The sequence below is a fragment of the Mesoplodon mirus genome (genome assembly GCF_964341445.2).
Source record: "Mesoplodon mirus genome assembly, chromosome: 18".
Classification (NCBI taxonomy): domain Eukaryota; kingdom Metazoa; phylum Chordata; class Mammalia; order Artiodactyla; family Ziphiidae; genus Mesoplodon; species Mesoplodon mirus.
In genome coordinates, this window is record NC_138994.1 from 3945272 (window position 1) to 3964303 (window position 19032).

Consider the following 19032-nt stretch of genomic DNA (forward strand, 5'->3'; position numbering starts at 1 on the left):
CTCATCTTCTGTGGGTGATGAGATGAGGGGTGGGTGGCACTCAAGAGGGTCCTGCCTTTATGCCAGCCCTGGAGGAGGGGCTGAACCTAGAGTTCCCTCCTCCACCCACCCACCCCGCCCCCCCATGCACATAGCCATTCATGCCATCTATCTCCTCCTGAGGACGAGCTCACCGGTGGAGCACTGCTCAGGTTACTGCGTCCAGGAATAGAGATTTATTTGCCACTGGCAGAACTAGGACCAGGGCGGACGGCAGGGCTTGTGGTAGTGGGGGCTTAGTCCCCTCCCCCTCCAGATCCACACACTGCAGACCCTCTGAGTGCTAGCTTTCCTGAAAGGAGTTTGAATAGAACCTGGCCTCAGCCCTCAGACCAGTTTCCCCAAAGGCTCATTCATTACCCACTGCTCCCCTCTGAGGGCCACCCTCCTCCCTCCTGCCCAGCACAGGTCAGCCCAACGACCCCTCCCTAGGCAGCTCAGACTTAGAAATGCTTGGAGCACCTGAGATGGGGTCATCAGCCCTCTATCTCTACCTGTCCTGGGCTGGAGCAAACAGGGGCTTCGTTTGTGTTTGTGAGGCCTCCTGGGGGGAGGTACCCCTGTTTCCCTCCAAAGAGAAGAGGCTCTGGGTTCCTTCGAGTCCAGTACCTGTGTAGTCACTAATTCACTTGACCTTGGGTAGGTAACTTTTAAAGCCTTGATTTCTTCATCAGCAGAATGGAGATTGTGCCTACCTCACTCCCGGGAGAATGAATGAGACAGTGTAGTACACCACTTAGCCCAGAGAAGACAGGCACAGAAAGTTCATTTTCGTCTTTCTCTCCTTTCTTCTGGGAGATTTGTCTCTTCCTGGGTCTTTTTCTGAGGTAGAGAGAAGAAACAGCTTCCTTCCCTCACTTTCCTCGGCTGTTTGGAGCCTGTTATTCCATGAGAGAACTGACCCAGGAGACTCTGACTAGACATGGGACAGAATTCCCAGGGGAATCAGTGGGGAAAGGCAGGGAAGTCGGTGGGCCCTGGGGCCCATCTGGTCTGGGTTTTAGAAATCTGAGGTGGGGCAGCTGTGGAGGAGGCAAGGGGCTGGATCCCATGACCTCTGGATGTCCTTTCTGGCCTGTGGCCTTCCTGTTTCAGAGCGGTTTTTAATGATCTAAGTCTGAGTCACTGTCTCAGTGCCAACAATTCCCACTGCAGTGGCTCAGAGATGGGGCAGGAGCAACTGGGCTAGCTTCTCTAGGAGGAACACTGTCCATCTTAGATTTGGAGGGCAGAAAGGAGGAGTTGTCAGAGCAAGTGGCAAGGTGGTCCAGAAGGATGGGTGGCAGCCATACTCTCAGAAGGGCTCTCAGACCAGAAGTCATAATAGAACTACCAGGGGGCCTCTTACTAGGAGAGCTGAGTGAATGAGCATGGGCACTGGGCTCTCGGGAGCCTGGGGACAGAGGGATGGATGGAGGGATGGACAGATGGCTTCAAATCTGCATATGGCACAATGTCCAGCACATTAAGAGCACCTGGTCCTCATCCTGGTCTGCCCTTTTTTCCTGCTCTGTGACCTTGGGCAGAGAGCTATCCATCTCTGGAGGGCCTTTGGTTTCCTTCTCTTCTGATTGGCAGAACTGGACTAGATTAGTTTCAAATGGAGTTGGATTAAATGGGGGCAATAATTGTATATCTCTTAGTGTTCTTTTGAGGATTAAAGGAGTTAACATATGTAAAGAGCTGGCCAGAGTAAGTGCATGATAAATAGTTATTATTATTATTTTATTTTTTAGAAATATTAAGGATTCTTAGGACTTCCCTGGTGGTCCAGTGGGTAAGACTCTGCACTCCCAACGCAGGCGGCCCGAGTTCGATCCCTGGTTGGGGAACTAGATTCCACATGCATGCCTCAACTAAGAGCCTGCGTGCTGCAACGAAGATCCCTCATTCCGCAACTAAGACCCTGTGCAGCCAAAATAAGTATATAAATAAATAAATATTAAAAAAAAATTTTTAAAGGATTCTTAACCTTGGGTTTGTAGGTAAGTTTCAGTGAGTTCGTGAACTGCTTGAAGCTGCATAAAATTTTGGAGGATAAGCATTTTCTGGGGGAGAGTCCAGAGCTATCATCTGCTCCTCAGAGAATCTTAGATCCCCAAAAGGTTAAGAACCACTGGCCTAAATGACCCAGGGCCCCTCCAGTAAGGTGTCTGCCATAAGGACTGACCTATTTTCTCCCACAAACACCTTCAGTTCAAGCCCTTCCCTGCTGTGGCCTCTGCCCCCATGGGTTACCAAGGACAGACCAAGCTGAGTGGCTGGCCTCTCCCTCCAGCTTTAGAATCGGGGCTCCTAGGGTAGGGGGGTTCATCATGGTTGAGGCCAAGTCTGGGTTCTCATCTCCCAGCTGGGGAGAGGAAGAGGACCCAGCCTCAGTGGGGCTGGGGATGCCGAGAACACAGTGAGAGGTCTGGCCTTGCCCAGTCTCCCCTATGTCCCTCTGCCAGACCACCCCAGGGCCTCAGATGCAGATACCACCCTAACGAGCTAAGGCCCATGGCAGGCATCGGTAATTATGATTTTACAGAAATATAGAAGGCTCTTATGCAAGTCCCTGACATACTTCCCGGCTGTGGCATCTGCAACAGCCAGGTCCCCAGAGGCTGGAGAAGGGCCCCTCCACCCCCTGCTGCCAACAACCCTTGGAGCTTGGGACACTGGCATAGAGCCGCCTTCCCACTGCCTGTGGCGCTGTCCCTAACACGCCCTGGGCGAGCTGTTCCCTCTCTCTGTGCCCCAGGCTCCCTGGAGGGGAACAACATGGGCTCCAGTGTGTGCACCCCTCTCCCTACCCTGCCAAGTCGAGGCTGTCCAGGAGACCTTTTTCCATGGGAGGGGGATAATGGTTTGGGGGATGTTTCCCTTTCTCTCAGTAAGAAAACCTCTCTTTCTACAAAGATGTCCCCTTCTATTCTGTTTCTTTTCCCCTTGAGGCTGGGGACATAGGGCTGACAGCAGCCTGTGGTGGGGGGTCACAGCCCCTGGCTGCCCCTCCCCAGGCCCTATGCCAGTTTGCCCAGCCCCATCTCCCATGCCTCTGATAGTGTCCTGAAGCCACCCCTTTCTTTCCCTGGTCCATTCCCCATGCCCACCCACAAAGCATCTGTTACCGAGGTAACAGCAATGTCATCACTTTGGGGTGAGCAAGGAGGTGGAGCCCAGTGGATGGGATGGGGCTGTTAGGGGTTAGAATTTTAGAGATATGAGCACTGAGGGCCCCGCAAACTCTTAAAGGAGGATCTTTGGCTGCAGAGAGGCCCTGGGCACAGACTGGGCTGCAGCTGAGAGGTGGTGGGAAAGAGGGAGGATGCAGTCTGGAAGCAACTGGATCTGGGTGTTAGGGGTGAGGGTGACTGGCTTACTAAGTGGGAGAAACGTGAGGGTGATGATGCCAAAGAGATGTTGAGGCAGGGAGGGTGGAGCCTGCCTGTAACTCCTCCTTCGGGATTCAGCTTGTTAACTCCTCCTGGGGAGAGGTTTTCTGGCTGGGAGAGTCTAGACCCAGTGGAAACAGCAGCTGGGGATCCTGGGGCCAGCCTGGGCCCACACTGCCCCCTGCAGACTACACAGAAAACAATGTTGGATGTCTTCCAGGGAGGAGTGTGTAGGTGGGGCCTTTGAGGGTCTACATTTGAGACATCTAAACCATGTGGTCCTACTAAGTGCCTAGAGAGGCTCTGGGCACCAGGGGTGCCAGTTTCCTGCATTTGACGCCCTCCTGTAAATCCTGACCCAGAGAGTGCCCTCCTGCCCAGAGGATCCCTCTGAGCGGACTTGGGGGTAGGAAGCAGCGGGGACAGAGATGCGCCTTGAGCTGAGTTGACAGAGGCCATCAAGAGGACCAGAAGGCAGAGGGGTCAGAGTCTTCTAAGCAGATGCAACAGCCTGGGCAAAGGCACAGAGGTGTGAAACAGAAAAGACTGTTCTGGAAGTTGCTGGTAAGCAAGGGAGAGAGGGAGTGGTGACAGGGAAAGGCAGAAAAAGGTGGACAAACGGCCTTGGATGCTGGGCCAGGAAGATGCGTTTTCCTGCACAAACGGGCTTCTCAAACTCGCTCATTGGGACCCAGGTGAACAATCCAGGGGTACCATGGAGGCATGGGGGGCGGGGGACAGGTAGGCAAAGTGGTTCACTCAGAACTTGAAAGGAATTTAAAAACATGGCTCTATATTAAGTGTTTGTGCAAGCCTTGAGTTTGAGTCCAAGAATATCTAGGTTGGTTTTTCTACCAAAAGATGATTTTAAGCACTGACTATGGTGTGCCACAGATGGGCGTGGTTACCCAGGTGTTTCCATAGCCCAGCTTGAGAACAGCACTGCGCGTGATTATGATATGGTCACTCCTGTGTCTTAGGAAGATCCCTCTGGGGCAGCCACACGGAAACAGAGCCAGAGTAGTGGGCTCAGGGTCTTCTGGCCAAAGGCTTCATTGCAGGGATGGCCTGGAAGGAGTCCTGTGTCTTGGTCTGGGTGCATGGCAGTGAGGTGACTCAGGTTCCAGCCCACCCTCACTAGTTAATAACCTTGGACAAATTGCATAGACTGTAATCGGGGACCTTCTTACTTCAAGGGGTGGTTGTAACGTGCAGTGGGACCTGGAGGATCGCACACCCCTGAAAAGCTGCTTCCCTTGCCTGCAATGCCTTTTTTTTTTTTTTGCCACGCGGCTTGTGGGATCTTATTTCCCCGACCAGGGATTGAACCCGGGACCTCGGCAGTAAAAGCGTGGAGTCCTAACCACTGGACCACCAGGGAATTCCCTCCTGCAGCCTCCACTGCTGCTCATCCCAAGGGAATTGTCAAGTCATAGCCATCCCTGAGGAGACAAAAATCCCGTTTCCTGCTCCTCCTGCCATTATTAATACCCCCCCGCCCCCATCTATCAAAACCACAGGACTCCAGCCACTGTCATTCATATTTACTCATCCTCAGGGCTCACAGCCCAGGACTGGAACAGAAAGTAATTTTTCCCCATTTTGCAGTTGAAGAGGCCGAAGCTCAGAAAGGCCAGGGGTTCCTGCCATCCAGGTTCTGGGGTCTGATACTTCTTTGGGAGCTGTTAAATAAGTGAATGCATGAACGATGGACACTGCCCCCCATCAGCCCCTCTTTCTTTGGGGGATGGGTGGTAGACCTCATTCTCCAGCTCCCCAGGTTGGACTGTTGCCTGGTTAATTTCAGAATTCCACACACGTTTGTCCAGCAGAGTGGTCATAGTACAGTCATTAGGAGCAAGGACTGTAACCCAGTGGCCTGGGTTCAAACCCTGGCTGTGTCTTCTCTTAGCTGTGTGACCTTGAGATAGTTACTTAACCTCTCGGAGCCTCAGTTTCACCATCTGTATAATGAGGGGGGCGGTGATAATAGAATAATAGAAAAAAATAGCATCTGTCTTAGAAGATAGACTGAAAGGCACTCTGGAGTCATACTGAGCACTGAAGAACTGTTTGCTAAATAAGCAGACCCTCTACATTTATAAGTGTTATATAAATAAACCTACACTTTTAAGTGTTAAATAAATAAACCTGTACTATGCACTGGAGATATGTAGAGAAAAAGACACCTACATTTACTGAGGGCTCAATTATTATCTCATTCATTATTATCCAGCCCTGTGGGGTAGAGGTTCTCACCATCCTCTTTTTATAGTTGCAGCACGAAGCTCAGGAAGGTTAAGTTACTTGCCTAAATCCACCTAATTGCGCTTGCACTCAGGGTCTATCTAGAGGTATGTTTACCTCTTAGTCCCTACCCTCAAGGGGCTTCCACTCTGATGGGAAAACAAACATTAGACAAAGTACATTAAGAATAAACTGGGGCTTCCCTGGTGGCGCAGTGGTTGAGAGTCCGTCTGCCGATGCAGGGGACACGGGTTCGTGCCCCGGTCCGGGAAGATTCCACATGCCGTGGAGCAGCTGGGCCCGTGAGCCATGGCCGCTGAGCCTGCGCGTCCGGAGCCTGTGCTCCGCAACGGGAGAGGCCACGGCAGTGAGAAGCCCGCGTACCGCAAAAAAAAAAAGAAGGAGGCAGTAAGTTTGAAGCGTGAACAGAGCACCTTTCCAAGGTGAGACTCACTGGTTGTGAGAGGGTCTCTCAGGAATAAAGATTGGAGACTTAGAGCCAGGCCTGTGCACCCTCGAACTCTAGGGGGCGCTGTTTAGCATGGTGCCCTGTGGAGTTGCACACCCAGAGGCCTCAGAGACAGTTTGCTGGAAGAAAGGACCACCCTCCTAGGGTGGGGGCATTCGTGTACACAGACACACAGAGCACACAGGGATTGCCATATGGTACTGCCAGCTTCCTGCGTGTGTGCATGTGTGTCTGAAAAATCGTGCTCTCATCCATTCCTTTTAGGGAAGGGGAGGGTGGGACGAATTGGGAGATTAGGATTGACATGTATACACTACCATGTGTAAAACAGCTAGCTAGTGGGAACCTGCTATAAAGCACAGGGAGATCAGCTCGGGGCTCTGTGATGACCTAGATGGGTGGGAAGAGCCGGGGGTGGGGTGGGAGGGAGATCTAAGGGGGAGGGGATATATGTATACATATAGTAGCTGATTCACTTCATTGTATAGCAGAAACTAACACAACATTGTAAAGCAATTATACTCCAATTTTAAAAAGATAAAAAAATAAAAATCATTTCCCTGGAACTCGGTGCCCAGATCTTTTTTTTTTTTTCTTTCTTTTTTTTTTTTTGTGGTACACGGGCCTCTCACTGTTGTGGCCTCTCCCATTGCGGAGCACAGGCTCCGTACGCGCAGGCTCAGCGGCCATGGCTCACGGGCCCAGCTGCTCCGCGGCACGTGGGATCTTCCCAGAGCAGGGGATGAACCCGTGTCCCCTGCATCGGCAGGCGGACTCTCAACCACTGCGCCACCAGGGAAGCCCCCAGACCTTTTGACCACTAATGTAGGGGTCACAGCAGTGCCTGAGCCCTGGATAGGTTAGGATTCCACCTGCCCATGTACCCTGCCCCAGGTCCTACACAGTAGTGTGAGGGAGGGAGGGAGGGAGGGAGAGAGAGCCTGGTACATAGTAGGCACTCAATAACATTTTGTTGAATGAATGGATGAATGAGGAACACTCCCCTCAGCCTCTGTTTCTCTGTGGGAGTGGTAGGCTTCACTCTCCAACTCTCCAGGTTGGACTGTTGCCTGGGATAGAAGACAAAACGAAACAATACATTTTGGTTAGAGGAGAAAGACACTGACTTATTTCTCAGCAATTCTGACAGATAAAAAATTACTTCCTTGGCTTAGGGAACCCCAAGGGTATTATTAGGATCGTGTTATGCCATGGCCTAGAAAATGATAGAGCATTTGGGGTATGAAATTCATCTGTATTGGGGGAAGTTTCTGGGACAGTCATGTCTGTACCCCCAGAACTAGCGAGGGACACCACCAAGGAGGCTGGGGTCCTTAGTGGTGTCCCTCACTACCCCAAGGGAAGCTCCTGAGGATTAAACGCCGGGATAAGAGGCAACGCCACAGAATGTCCTTGGATCCTCACTGCCACACTGAGTGGGAGTGAGGCCTTGCTCCTATTTGACCGATGAGGAAAGTAGGTTCAGAAATGTGTCCCTGTGCTTCCCTGGTGGCGCAGTTGTGGAGAGTCCGCCTGCCGATGCAGGGGACACGGGTTTGTGCCCCGGTCCGGGAGGATCCCACGTGCCGCGGAGCGGCTGGGCCCGTGAGCCATGGCCGCTGAGCCTGCGCGTCCGGAGCCTGTGCTCCGCAACGGGAGAGGCTGCAACAGTGAGAGGCCCGCGTACCACAAAAAAAAAAAAAAAAGAAAGAAATGTGTCCCTGCCTCGTGGGGGCCTCAGACCACCCAGAGCCTGAGACTCCTCTGAGAGTGGGGAGCCTGGACCAGAAATTTCCTGAGGCCTCTCTGGGCCTGAGGATGGGCTGTTTGTACCCTGTGCTGTGCTGGCCCAGGAGGTCTGTCTGCCTCAAGCCTGGCTTCTTTCCTTGGAGAGACAGAGCCAAGGAAAACCAGCAACAGGCCCAGCAACGCCTCTTTGGGGACAGAAGCCCAGAGACTCTGAGATGGGCGGAAGGAGGGAGTAGCGGCGAGCGTAAGGGAGAGGCAGGACTTCCCTGGTGGTCCAGTGGCTAAGATTCTGCGATCCCAGTGCATCAGACCCAGGTTCGATCCCTGGTCAGGGAACTAGATCCCACGTGCCACAAGTAAGAGTTTGCATGCCGCAACTAAAGATTCCGCCTGCCAGCAACAAAGATCTACGTGCGCCCCAACTAAGACCCGGTGCAGCTAAATAAATAAATATATTTTTAAAAAATGAGTAGGGGAGAGGGGGCGCTCGGAGGGGGAAGGGGGAGGGTACAGATAGCTCTGGAGGTAGAGGACAGGTGGGGGGACGGGGTAGGGGGTGGGACCGGCTTATGGAGCTGGAGTCCCCTTCACTGGTGTCCTCGAAGGGGGCCCGCACCAGCCTCCACCTTTTCCACCTCCATCCTCCATAACAAGGGTAACAAGCCCCCCCCACCCGCTCATCCCCTCTGCCCCACTGCCGCCCCTACACCCTGCTCCCCCGAGGCCAGGGCCAAGCCCTCCCTCTGGACCCCTCCTCCTCCCCTTCCCCTGGCCTTCCTGGGATCTTGCTCTGTCCAAACTTGCAGGGTCCCATGGGGGGCCTCCTGACCTTGGGTCCAGCTTTGGGCAATGGGTGAGTCTTGAAGTCTTGGGGGTCTTGCTGCGGATCTTGGGGACTCGGGTTTCTTTGGCCCCCATTGTCAGGAAGGTTCTCATCCCCTTTTCCTCCTTTTGTCTGGCTTCATGAGAGAAGACCAAGGGCCAAGGTACCTGGAGGTACCCTGCCTGTTGTGTGTGGGGGCATACTTTTTGGTTTTCCCTCTCCCTGCAAGGAAGGCCCCCCAGAATCACAAAGCCTAGATAGTTAGGGTCACATGAGGTCAAGCCGCGTCTTTGGAGTCCCATCTGTGCTCTCTGCAAGGCCCTTATCTATTTACACCCAACACAGTAGTGGGGGTGGGGGCAGGGGGCCCCCTGAGCTGACTGTGTACAGTGACAACAGGGGCTGAGCCTGGGGAAGGGGGCCGTCCCCCAGGCAGACTGTATTTGTCCATAAACACAGTGCACCCCAAGCCCCAGGGCAGAGGAGGGGCAGAGAAACCAGCCCAGCTGGAGCTCCTCTCCTTCCACCTCCCTGGGAGGGGGGCTCTCCCGGGCCCACCCCCTCCTCCTCACAGGCACGCTCTCTCTCCCAGCACCACCCCCTGAGTTGTTTCCACAGCAAGCTGGACTATGTTCTGTAAACTCCAGTCCCCTAGCCAGGTAGCCCCAAGCGACAGGACAGGTGTCAGGCCATCGCTGCACCTGTGTGTATGGGGGGTCGTGTAGAGACAAGGAAGGAGGCCAGGGGGAGCAAAGGCCCTTTGTCAGTCCATGTGATGTTGTTGGTCGCTCTTCCTGTCCCCTGGAGTGGTCAGGCTCCACCCACCCACCCTGGGGTCCTGTGAGGGGTCTGGGCCCGTGGGTCTCCAGGACTCTACATGGCTTATGGATCTGGGGCCAATCTTTCAGCCTGAGGGTGCCCCTCGTTGTTCTGGGCCTCTGGGGGAATGGTGGGGCAGTGGATGTCCGTCCCGGTGACTTGTTCTGCTGCACCACCATTTCCCCTTTGAGTTAATGATTGCTAGGGAGCCCCAGGGATGCCATTTCTTGATTCCCCCCAGCTTGGGCTGCCTAAGAGGCCCTGAGTTTCCTAGAGCCCCGGTTGCTCAGCCAATAAGAGGCTGAGGCCTTGCCCCACCCTTTTGGGGCTATGCTCTTGTATATAAAGCCTGAGGCCCCGGGTGGATGGCCCAGTGGGTCCAGCCCAACCCAGTGCTGAGCTTTCTGTGACACAGCTGGTCCTGCTCTTTTTCCAAGATGCTGTTTTGGCACAGCCAGCCGGAGCACCTGTGGCCCAGCCCCGGGGAACTGTATCCCGGGCCACCAAGCAGCTTGCTCAGGTAAGGGCCACATCCCCTTCCCACAGTCCCTGAGGAAGGCTCTGCTCTGAGTTGAGATGGACATGGTAGGGCCACCCGTTTCAAGCCAAAGGTTATGGGCCTCCTGCTCTTGAGTTCCTTTGGGGGTGGGGAAGTGGTCAAATGTACCTGGAGTTCAGTGGGTCCCAGGACATCTCAGAACATCCTGACCACCCACCCAGTCAGGACATTTGTGGTGGGCATTCACTGGGCGTCAGGCAAGCCCTGAGGGTGCAAACAAGTAATTGATAGCAGATGTTTGCAAGTGTTTGGTAGTATCTGGGATTTGTACCTTAAGGGAGGTCCGCTGGAGGCCAGAGGAGCGGAACAGGGGCCCCTTAGGCCCTGGCTGCTGCAGGGGTGCCTGCTACAGCACACTGTGGGCTCCCTGAAGGGAGAACGTGGCAGAAAGAGTCAAAGCCTCTTAGAGGATGGGGTGGACAGGGCAGAAAGCCAGCAGTGCCCTCCTTGCCCTGGCAGGGAGGCCTTGCCCTTGTCCTACCTGAAGCAGGAAGAGCCGCCCCACATCCCCCGTGCGGAGCCGCCCTGCCCCGCCTTCCAGTACGTGCTCTGCGCAGCCACCTCGCCAGCTGTGAAGCAGCAGGAGGAGACCCTCACCTACCTGAACCAGGGTGAGCTGGGCCTGGGGAAGGAGAGGGGCTAGCAAGGCAGCAAGCTCTGGAGGCTGGGCCCAGGGCAGGCTGGGGGTGGCAGGCAGCATCTCTGCCCCTCAGAGTGGGGCTCACACATCCCCTTAATCTCTCCCAGGCCAGTCCTATGAGGTGAGGATGCTCTGCAACCCCAAACTGGGCGATGCCACCCAGGGGCCCCGGCTGCTGAAGGTAGGTGCATCCCTTCCAAAACTGGCAAGAGCTGGCTATGACTATCCCTCTGGGCAGGAAGCCAATGTCATCACTGTGATGTCATTGTCAAGTAGAACCCTCTCAAGTCCACCTTTCAATCTGACCTTCACAACAGCTCAGTGGTGGGCAGGAATTGTTGAGGAAACAGGCACAGTGAAGTTAAGTATTTTCTCAAGGACACAGAGCCAGTAAGTAGCAGAACCAGGACTTAGAAGTACATTTACATAGCATTATTCACACACATGATTCCTTCTTTCTCAAAAAAAAAAAAAAAGTATTTAGCTCCCATTCTTTGCCAGAAACTGTTCGTTGAGCTAGAGATTCAGGGGTAAAGAGGTGGTTTCCTTCCTCAGGGGGCTTGCATTCTGCTGAGTGAGACAAACATGTAATTACACAAATTATTAATATATGCAATTACAAATTGATTTACAAATGGCAAACTGATAAGTGCAGCGAAGAAAAGAAACGGGTAGAGTGACTATGAATGGGAAGGGATTAACTCCTCCATTTTACAGATGAGGAAACTGAGGCTCTAGGTTACTTCCTCAGTTTCACAGCTTGTGAGTGGCAGGTGGCATCTGGACACGGATCTAGTGATTCTAAGTCCTTCTGCTCCTGGAGGGTGGGAAGCAAGGTGGGGGAGAGGCTGGAAAGGTTGGCCTGCCCCAGGTGTGGGAACTGGTTCCCAAATGCCCAGGCGCCCTCCTGTGCCCGCAGAGTGTGGTGCGTGTGGTTTTCCACGACCGGCGCCTGCAGTACACGGAGCAGCAGCAGCTGGATGGGTGGAGGTGGAGCCGGCCTGGGGACCGCATCCTGGACATAGGTAAATGGGGAGGGACCAGGGACCCTTTAGGGCTGCTTTCTGTCTTAGAGGTCCTTGTGGATGGGGAGGGCTGAGCCCGACTCCCTGCCTGCAACCCTGTGCCTGCAGATGTGCCACTGTCCGTGGGGGTGATAGAACCCCAAGTGCTACCCTCACAACTCAACACGGTGGAGTTTTATTGGGACCCGGCCAAGAGGACCTCCCTCTTTCTGCAGGTGAGTCTGAAGCTGAGACAGGGAGGAGGCTGGAGGTCAAATGTGGGTGGCCGCAGCCTAGGTGGGAAAGGAAGGTGAGTTTGGGTGGTGGTGGGGAGCGTGATAAGAATGAACCGCTTCCAGAAACACCTGGAGGAAAAACAGATGGATAAATGTTGATCGAATCTCACCAAAGGCAAGGACCTGTGAAACATTAAGGCAATGGAGGAAATTACAAAACATAGGACAGAATTTAGCTTCATAAAAAGTAACGGTCTGCAATACACAGGCAAAATTAAAAGGAGACATCAAATGGGAAAAATAGTTGCCACGTATGACATATAATGTGTTATATAAAATGCTAATAATGTTAATAAAAATTATATATGTGTGTGTGTATATATATATATATATATATATATATATATATATATATAACTGGCAAAGACTTTTTAAAAACTGTTGGTAAGGTTTGGAGAAACAGACACCCTCATATCCTGAGAATGCAAATTGGTGCACCCATTCTGTAGGTATGTGGCACGTGGGCAAATTCTATTAAATTTAATGTTCATACTCATTTACCCAGTAGTTCCGCTTCAAGAAATGTATCCTATCGCAATGTTCAATAAGTACACAGAGATATATTTACCAGCTGTTCATGCCAGTGTCATTTTATATATTAAAAGATTTTAAATAATCAAAATGTCCATCAGAAGAGGATTGACTTTGAAATAAGTGTTTAGTACAGGTTTATAATGGAAATTGTGTAGCCATTAAAATGATGTCTCTAAGAAATATTTCATGACAAGAGAAACCGCTTTCCCATAAGTAAAGGCAGAATACAGACTTGTATTTAAAGTTTGATTTTCATTTTGTAAAAAGTGTGTATGTATATGAAAGTTGTGGGGTTTTTTTTCCTTGCCCAGAGAAAAGACAGGAAGAAACAGTACTTGAATGTTAACAGTACTATCTCTGAGAGGTGGGGTGATGGGAAATGCTTGTATTCTTCTTTATACTTTTTCAGTGTTCTCCATATTTTCTATGCTGAAAGATTTCCTTTTATAATCAAACAATATTGTCCAAACTCACCTGTAAGTCCCTTTTTTGAGTGTCCACTATAGTCTAAGCATCTGGACTTGGAGTCAGGTGGATGTGGCACAATTTCAGTTCCACCACTTTCTGGCATGGACCTTGCCCAGGTCACATAATCTCTGTGAGCCTCAGCTTCCCTACCTTTACCTGTTTTTCACAAGATTTTGGGAGGGCTACAGTGGGTGTGCAGGTCAGGAAGGCTTCCTGGAGTAGACTGCTAGATTTAGCAAATAAAATACAGGACACTCAGTTAAATTTGAATTTTAGCTAAAGAATTTTTTTTTTTTAGTAGCAGTATGTCCCATGCAATACTTGGGAATACTGATACTAAAAAATTATTTGTTTCTTATCAGAAATTCAGATTTAACTGGGCATCCTGTATCTTAACTGGCAACCCTACTCTGGAATGGGATGTATTAGCTCAGACATGAGCAGGGAGAGCTTTCCCGGTAGAGGAAAAGCTATGCAGGTGTATTGAGGTGATGATTAGGCTGGATGGTTAGGTCAGTGGGTTCAATGATGGGGGAGAGAGAGCAGCCATGCAGAAAAGCTTGACTCTTTAAGATGCTTGAGTGCCAGCCAGGGTCAGGGACTTTGCTTCTCATCTCATAAACTTGGGGAGCTGCTGAGGGATTTTGAACAAGGGAAAGAACCTAATAAAGTTATATTTTAAGAAGAAAGTAGATCTTAAATGATCTCACCACCAAAAAAAGGGTAATTATGTGATGGGGTGTTTCTGTGATGGAGGTGTTAGCAGCTAATGCTATGGTGGGTGGTAATCATTTTCCAATATATAAATGTATCATATCAACACACTGCAAACCTTAAACATACACAATGTTATATGTCAAATATATCTCAGTAAAGCTGGAAAAAATTGTTCCTCTTAAAAAAAAGAAAAAGTTATGCTTTAAGAATAGACACTGGTTGGGGGTGGGAAGTTGCTGTGATTAATGGCTGACAGGTGACAGACAGGTAACAGGTTTCAGGTGAGATCCCTTGAATGTGGGTGGGACCTGGAATCACCCTTCTTTTCCACCTCAGGTTCACTGCATCAGCACTGAGTTCACTCCTAGGAAAAAAGGTGGAGAGAAAGGCGTTCCCTTCCGCCTTCAGATCGACACTTTCAAGCCCAGTGACAAGGAGCTTTCGCCGGAGCACCTGCATTCAGCTGGCTGCCTCATCAAGGTGTTTAAGGTACATGCAGCACGGGGGCCCTGTCCCCTCCCTCTCAGGGCTGTCACCCTGCCTTGCTGGCTGTGTGGATCTGGCTCTGTTTTGCGGCGGACCCTCAGCCTGCAGTTCCCCTCTTTGGGACTGTTTCATTCTCCATGCACAGAGGGATGGGGCTTGGTCTCTTTCTCAGAGCCCCTCCTGCAATGAGAAGTGGGCAGGTTAAGAGGGCCTCTGAGGTTTCCTTGTCACCCTCCTGTAGCCCAAAGGAGCTGACCGGAAACTGAAAACTGACCGGGAGAAGATTGAGAAACAGCCCGCGCATGAGAGAGACAAGTATCAGACCGCCTGCGAGAGCACAGTCTTCATGGAGGTGTGTGTACTGGGTGCGGGGGGCGGGAGGGGAGGTCTGGAGAAAAGATCCTCGTTGTACACGCTGGGAAACTGAGCCCTCAGGGGCTGCGACTGCTCCAGGATCATCACAGCCTCCCAGTGATGCCACCTGTTTCCCGCGAGGACAAACTGCACTGCCTGTTGTTCAAGACTCCCAGGAGATGGCGCCTTGCAGGCTGCCTGTCCTTGCCCCGCCGTGGCCGCCCCTCACGTCTGCTCCCTCTGCCTGGAGCATCTCCCTTCCTGCTGTAGCTCCTCCAGGAAGCCTTCCCCAAATCCCCCAAACAGAGCTGCAGGCTACTTTACTCTCTTCTTTGTGTGGAAACTTGATCTACTTGTCAGGGACTCCTGGGGCAGGGGCCAAGTCTGGCCCAAGGCAGGCCAACAGCCACCACTGTCCCCCCACCCCCCCACCCCACACCCAAATGTCCAGGCTAACCTCGCTGCTTGTCTACCTGCAGTGCTCACCGTGGCCAGAGCCCAGTTCGGGACCCCACCCGCCTCTGAGCCCTCTTGCTCTGACCTCCCCCAACTCCTGCAAGCTCCTGTCCCCGGAGAGGTGAGGCAGGAGGAGCACCTTCTGTCAGCCCTTGGGGGTGAGAATGAAGAGAAGAGCCCCTCAGCCTAGGCAGCGGGGGAGGGGCCGGCCTGAGGGTGCAGCTGAGGCAGCTGCTGGGGAACACGTGGGTGACACCGGGACAGGCCTGGGGAAGGATGGGGGTGCAGGGGGCTGGCCGCACCGTTTCCCTGAGCCTGACTCCCTGCTCCCCACAGGCTGTGCTCCTCACCACCATTCGCCTTGGACACCTTGGGGGGCAGCCCCGCTCAAGTGAGTCTTTCCTTTCCACACTCCCACACCCCCTATTGCAAAGCCTTCTCAGCAGTGTCATCTCACTCTCCAGAATAGGGTGGCCCCGCCCCCTGGTGGGCAGATGTGGTATGGCCACAGATACCAAATGGTTCGCGGGTGGCGCTGGGCCCCTCCCTCCGGCGGGATGAGCCTCCCGTCTCAGACTTGGGACCTCCAAGGGCAGGGGCCATGTTTTCCCTCCACCTTGTTCTCAGTCCGTGGGTCCACGGTGCTATCTGGACCGCTCTCTTTATACCGCAGGATCTGAACCCTGGAGCCTCCATCCTAGAGACACAGCAGTGGTTGCATCGGCACCGGTTCTCCAACTACTGTCGGTCGCTGGCCAATTTCACTGGTGAGGCTGGGGTCTGGTAGGGACCTGACCTGTAGGGGACTGAGGGCAGACACTCGGGCAGGAAGCCTGTCTCTGTCCTGGCTTGCTGTGTGCGCTTCCACTAACTTCCATGTAGAACTAAGAGTTGGCAAGCACACTATGCTGGCTAGGCTCTCTTCTTGTGTATTATCCCATACAGCTTATACACTACCCCTGAGGACAGGGCTCAGAGAGGTTAAATAACTTACCGAAGGACACACAGCTAGCAAGTGGCAGAGGTGGGATTTGAATCCAAGTCTGGCTCCCATGTCTGGGCATACCAGGGCTATTTGTAGGCTAACGTTGGATTGTGTCCCTTGCCACCCTTGATCCCAGGGCTCTCTTCCCCTAATCTAGCCCTGTCTGACTCTGCAGGCACTGATCTGCTGAAGCTTACCCGCCAGGACCTTATCCAGATCTGTGGAGCTGCCGACGGGATCCGCCTTTTCAATACTCTAAGAGCCAGGTGCTGGGCACTGCCAACCAGGGTCCCCTTCCCACTGTAGTGGCACTTACCAACTCAGCTGACACTCATGTTTCATAGACTGTTCAAGCCAAAGGCACCTGAAAGACCACTTAGCCCCACTTCTCTCCTTTTACAAAGGAAGAAACTCAGGCCCAAAGGACAGCGACCTGCCTGAGGTCACAGAGCAAGCAAGGCTAGCAGAACTGGGCTTAAAAGTTAGGCTCCTGTGACTTCTTTCTGTGGCCATCCCATCTGCATCACTCAATTTCTGGGGACAGAGATGGATTTGTCTCATCTTCTCTCCCCTAGGGTCCAGCATTCACTAAATACCTAAGAAAAGTTTGGTGACCCCCTATCCCTAGAGGCCTGGGAGGACGCAGGGTTTCTCCCAGGGATGGGGGCTAAAACTGGGACCTGTTAGTTCAGGTTTGAATGTAGACTGTTTTCCTGGCCCAGGCCCGTCCGTCACCGGCTGACCTTATATGTCGCTCAGGAGGCCTCTAGGCAAGAGAACGAGGTTCCTGAGAACCCTGACGCAGGTGAGGTTCTGGCCTCTTCAAAAGACAAGAAACTCAGGTGTGGCTGCATGAAACCTCTTCTGGCCTGGGGAAAGGGTGATGCTCCACCACTCCTGGGACCCAGGATGCCCTTGGCATTCTCATCTCCCATGACTAGACTAGTCTTCTTCCAGGATGACTCCCTGGGTTTATTCTTCCATGCTCTACACTCTGACTCCATCTGATTCTGTCATTCTATCATACGGTGTCCCATCTCTTCTTTAAGCTGGGGGTTCCTCTCAGCCTAGGCCTCCCCAAAGGTGAGGAATAGGAGGTGAAAGTGAAGAGGATTTGTAAGGTTTTTTCCTTCTCTACTGCTTCTCCCCGGACCCGGGCCCTCCCAATGAGCCTGTCGCCTTGTCTTCTCCTTTCTCCTGATATCTGGGGCTCCCTCTGGGCCACAGCCCCCACTGACTCCTGCCCCCGTGCTGCCCCACACCCCCAGGCTTTTATCAAGAGATCTCTCTGGATGAACTCAGTGCTGTAGAGCTCATGGGGAAACTGGCTGAACTGCTGGCCCTCCCAGCCAATCAGATCCATCGGCTCTTCCACCAGGGCCCTGGGGGCATCCTCATTCTCCTCAGCGACCAGGTAAATCGGCAGCAGCTCCCTGCAAGGTCCCACAAAGGCCTGGATCATTCTCCCAACACCAGGCCCAGTCTCCCCCTCCCTGCCCTAGCTTATTCCGTTTGGTTCTAAGAACAGAATCGTCTTAGTGACCCCTCTCCCTTGCAGGTGGTTCAGAATCTTGAGGATGAGTCGTACTTTGTGGCTGTGGTGAAGAAAGGTAGGGCTTTTAGAGGGAGAGGCGTTAGAAAGGGTAAGATTGTTTATAATACTGCCTCCTGAATGAGATTAAAAGGTTCCTTGAAGGCGTGTTGCGGGTGCTGCGTCCCAATCAAGGGCTAAACATCTGCTCAACACCAGCTTTGTGTCAAAGGGACAGGGTCGTACAGCTAAGAGATAGCCATTTATTGCTCAGGAAGAAGTAACGGAATAAACGCATTCTCATGAAGGAGACATGCCCTAGTTTCAGGGAGTTTATCAGAAGGGAAGGAAAGGCCCCTACCCCTCTTCCCGCCCACACCCCCCGCCCCAGTCATGCAAGTCAGAAGGGCAGGTGTTTGCTGGACACCACCTGGAGCAGGGCACTTCTGGTCAGCTGGCTTGTGGTCCTGGTTACTCAGATGCCTGCCCTCCATCCCTCCTCTGTGCTCCAGTACCCAGGGAGGCTTCCTAAAGCGCTGGATCCAGAGTGGAGCTGGAAGAACACTTGGGTGTGGCAGAGGCACTGCAGGCTGCTTGGAGGTTTAGAAGCAGCACAGTAGTTAGAGGTTGGGGCCCATCTCATCCCGGTGGTGCCCTTTCTTTTTTTTTTACTGCTTTCAGTGCAGAATCCAGATGGCTACTACCTGGTTCTGACCTAGGCCCAGGGGTGCCCTGCTGCAAGAGGAGGAGACTGGTGCCAGCCTGGTTCTCTGGGGTCCTCTGCTCACCAGAAGCCTTGTTAAAATCCTCAGCTGCTTCACCAGCCTTCAGGTGAAGAGCAAATCGTCATGTGTCCTACCCCTGGGGAGGGGACAAGCAGCCCCCAGGCTCACAGTTCTTTCTGCTCAACAGCAAGTTGATGGAACCCCTGAGACACAGCCTTCCCTGCTGAGCTGAGCTGGCCAAGCCTGTGAGGCAAAAAAACCCCTGGCAATATGGATAAGGAGCTTTTGCCCCAAGCAGTGCTGCTGAACAGAGTGCATTAATTCATGTTTATTTAAAATTTTATTCATCCCCTTTAAAAGAGATATATATATATATATATATATATATATATATATTTTTTTTTTTTTCAATGTGCTGTCCAATTCTCTTGGTGTTATGGTCCTCTTGGGGATATGTCCCCTGCTTAAACTTACAGACCAGGGCAAGGGACGGAGTCTGGGACAGAGATATAAATAAATCTAACTGGATTCTTTTCCCAATTAGTTTGGGCAAAAACTAATCACTAAAGCCTCCAAAAGACTATTCAACTATTAAATCACTGTGCTTATTTAAAACTTCACTTCTAGAGACTTGGGAATTACTATAGCTATTCTTTTTTTTTTGTGGTACGCGGGCCTCTCGCTGTTGTGGCCTCTCCCATTGTGGAGCACAGGCTCCGGACGCGCAGGCTCAGAGGCCACGGCTCACGGGCCC

At 52.4% G+C, this 19032-nt stretch overlaps 1 protein-coding gene across 1 annotated transcript; it reads left to right on the forward strand.

Annotated features, from left to right (window-relative positions):
* The first annotated feature begins 9905 nt into the window (after positions 1 to 9905).
* LOC309793601 (transcription factor CP2-like protein 1) lies at positions 9906 to 18509 on the forward strand. Its single transcript, XM_082604227.1, has 15 exons — positions 9906 to 10043; positions 10542 to 10693; positions 10830 to 10903; positions 11642 to 11747; positions 11856 to 11962; positions 14078 to 14230; positions 14469 to 14579; positions 15061 to 15158; positions 15374 to 15428; positions 15711 to 15804; positions 16198 to 16288; positions 16745 to 16827; positions 17291 to 17436; positions 17581 to 17632; positions 18235 to 18509. The coding sequence occupies exons 1-15, from the start codon at positions 9961 to 9963 to the stop codon at positions 18270 to 18272; spliced, it is 1443 nt and encodes a 480-aa protein (XP_082460353.1). The 5' UTR covers positions 9906 to 9960; the 3' UTR covers positions 18273 to 18509.
* The last annotated feature ends 523 nt before the right edge of the window (positions 18510 to 19032 follow it).

Coding starts and splice junctions, on each gene's coding strand:
- LOC309793601 (XM_082604227.1), top strand. CDS start 9,961: ATGCTGTTTTGGCACAGCCAGCCGGAGCACCTGTGGCCCAGCCCCGGG. Junction 17,437..17,580: donor TCATTCTCCTCAGCGACCAG/GTAAATCGGCAG, acceptor TCTCCCTTGCAG/GTGGTTCAGAATCTTGAGGA. Junction 17,633..18,234: donor TGTGGCTGTGGTGAAGAAAG/GTAGGGCTTTTA, acceptor TACTGCTTTCAG/TGCAGAATCCAGATGGCTAC.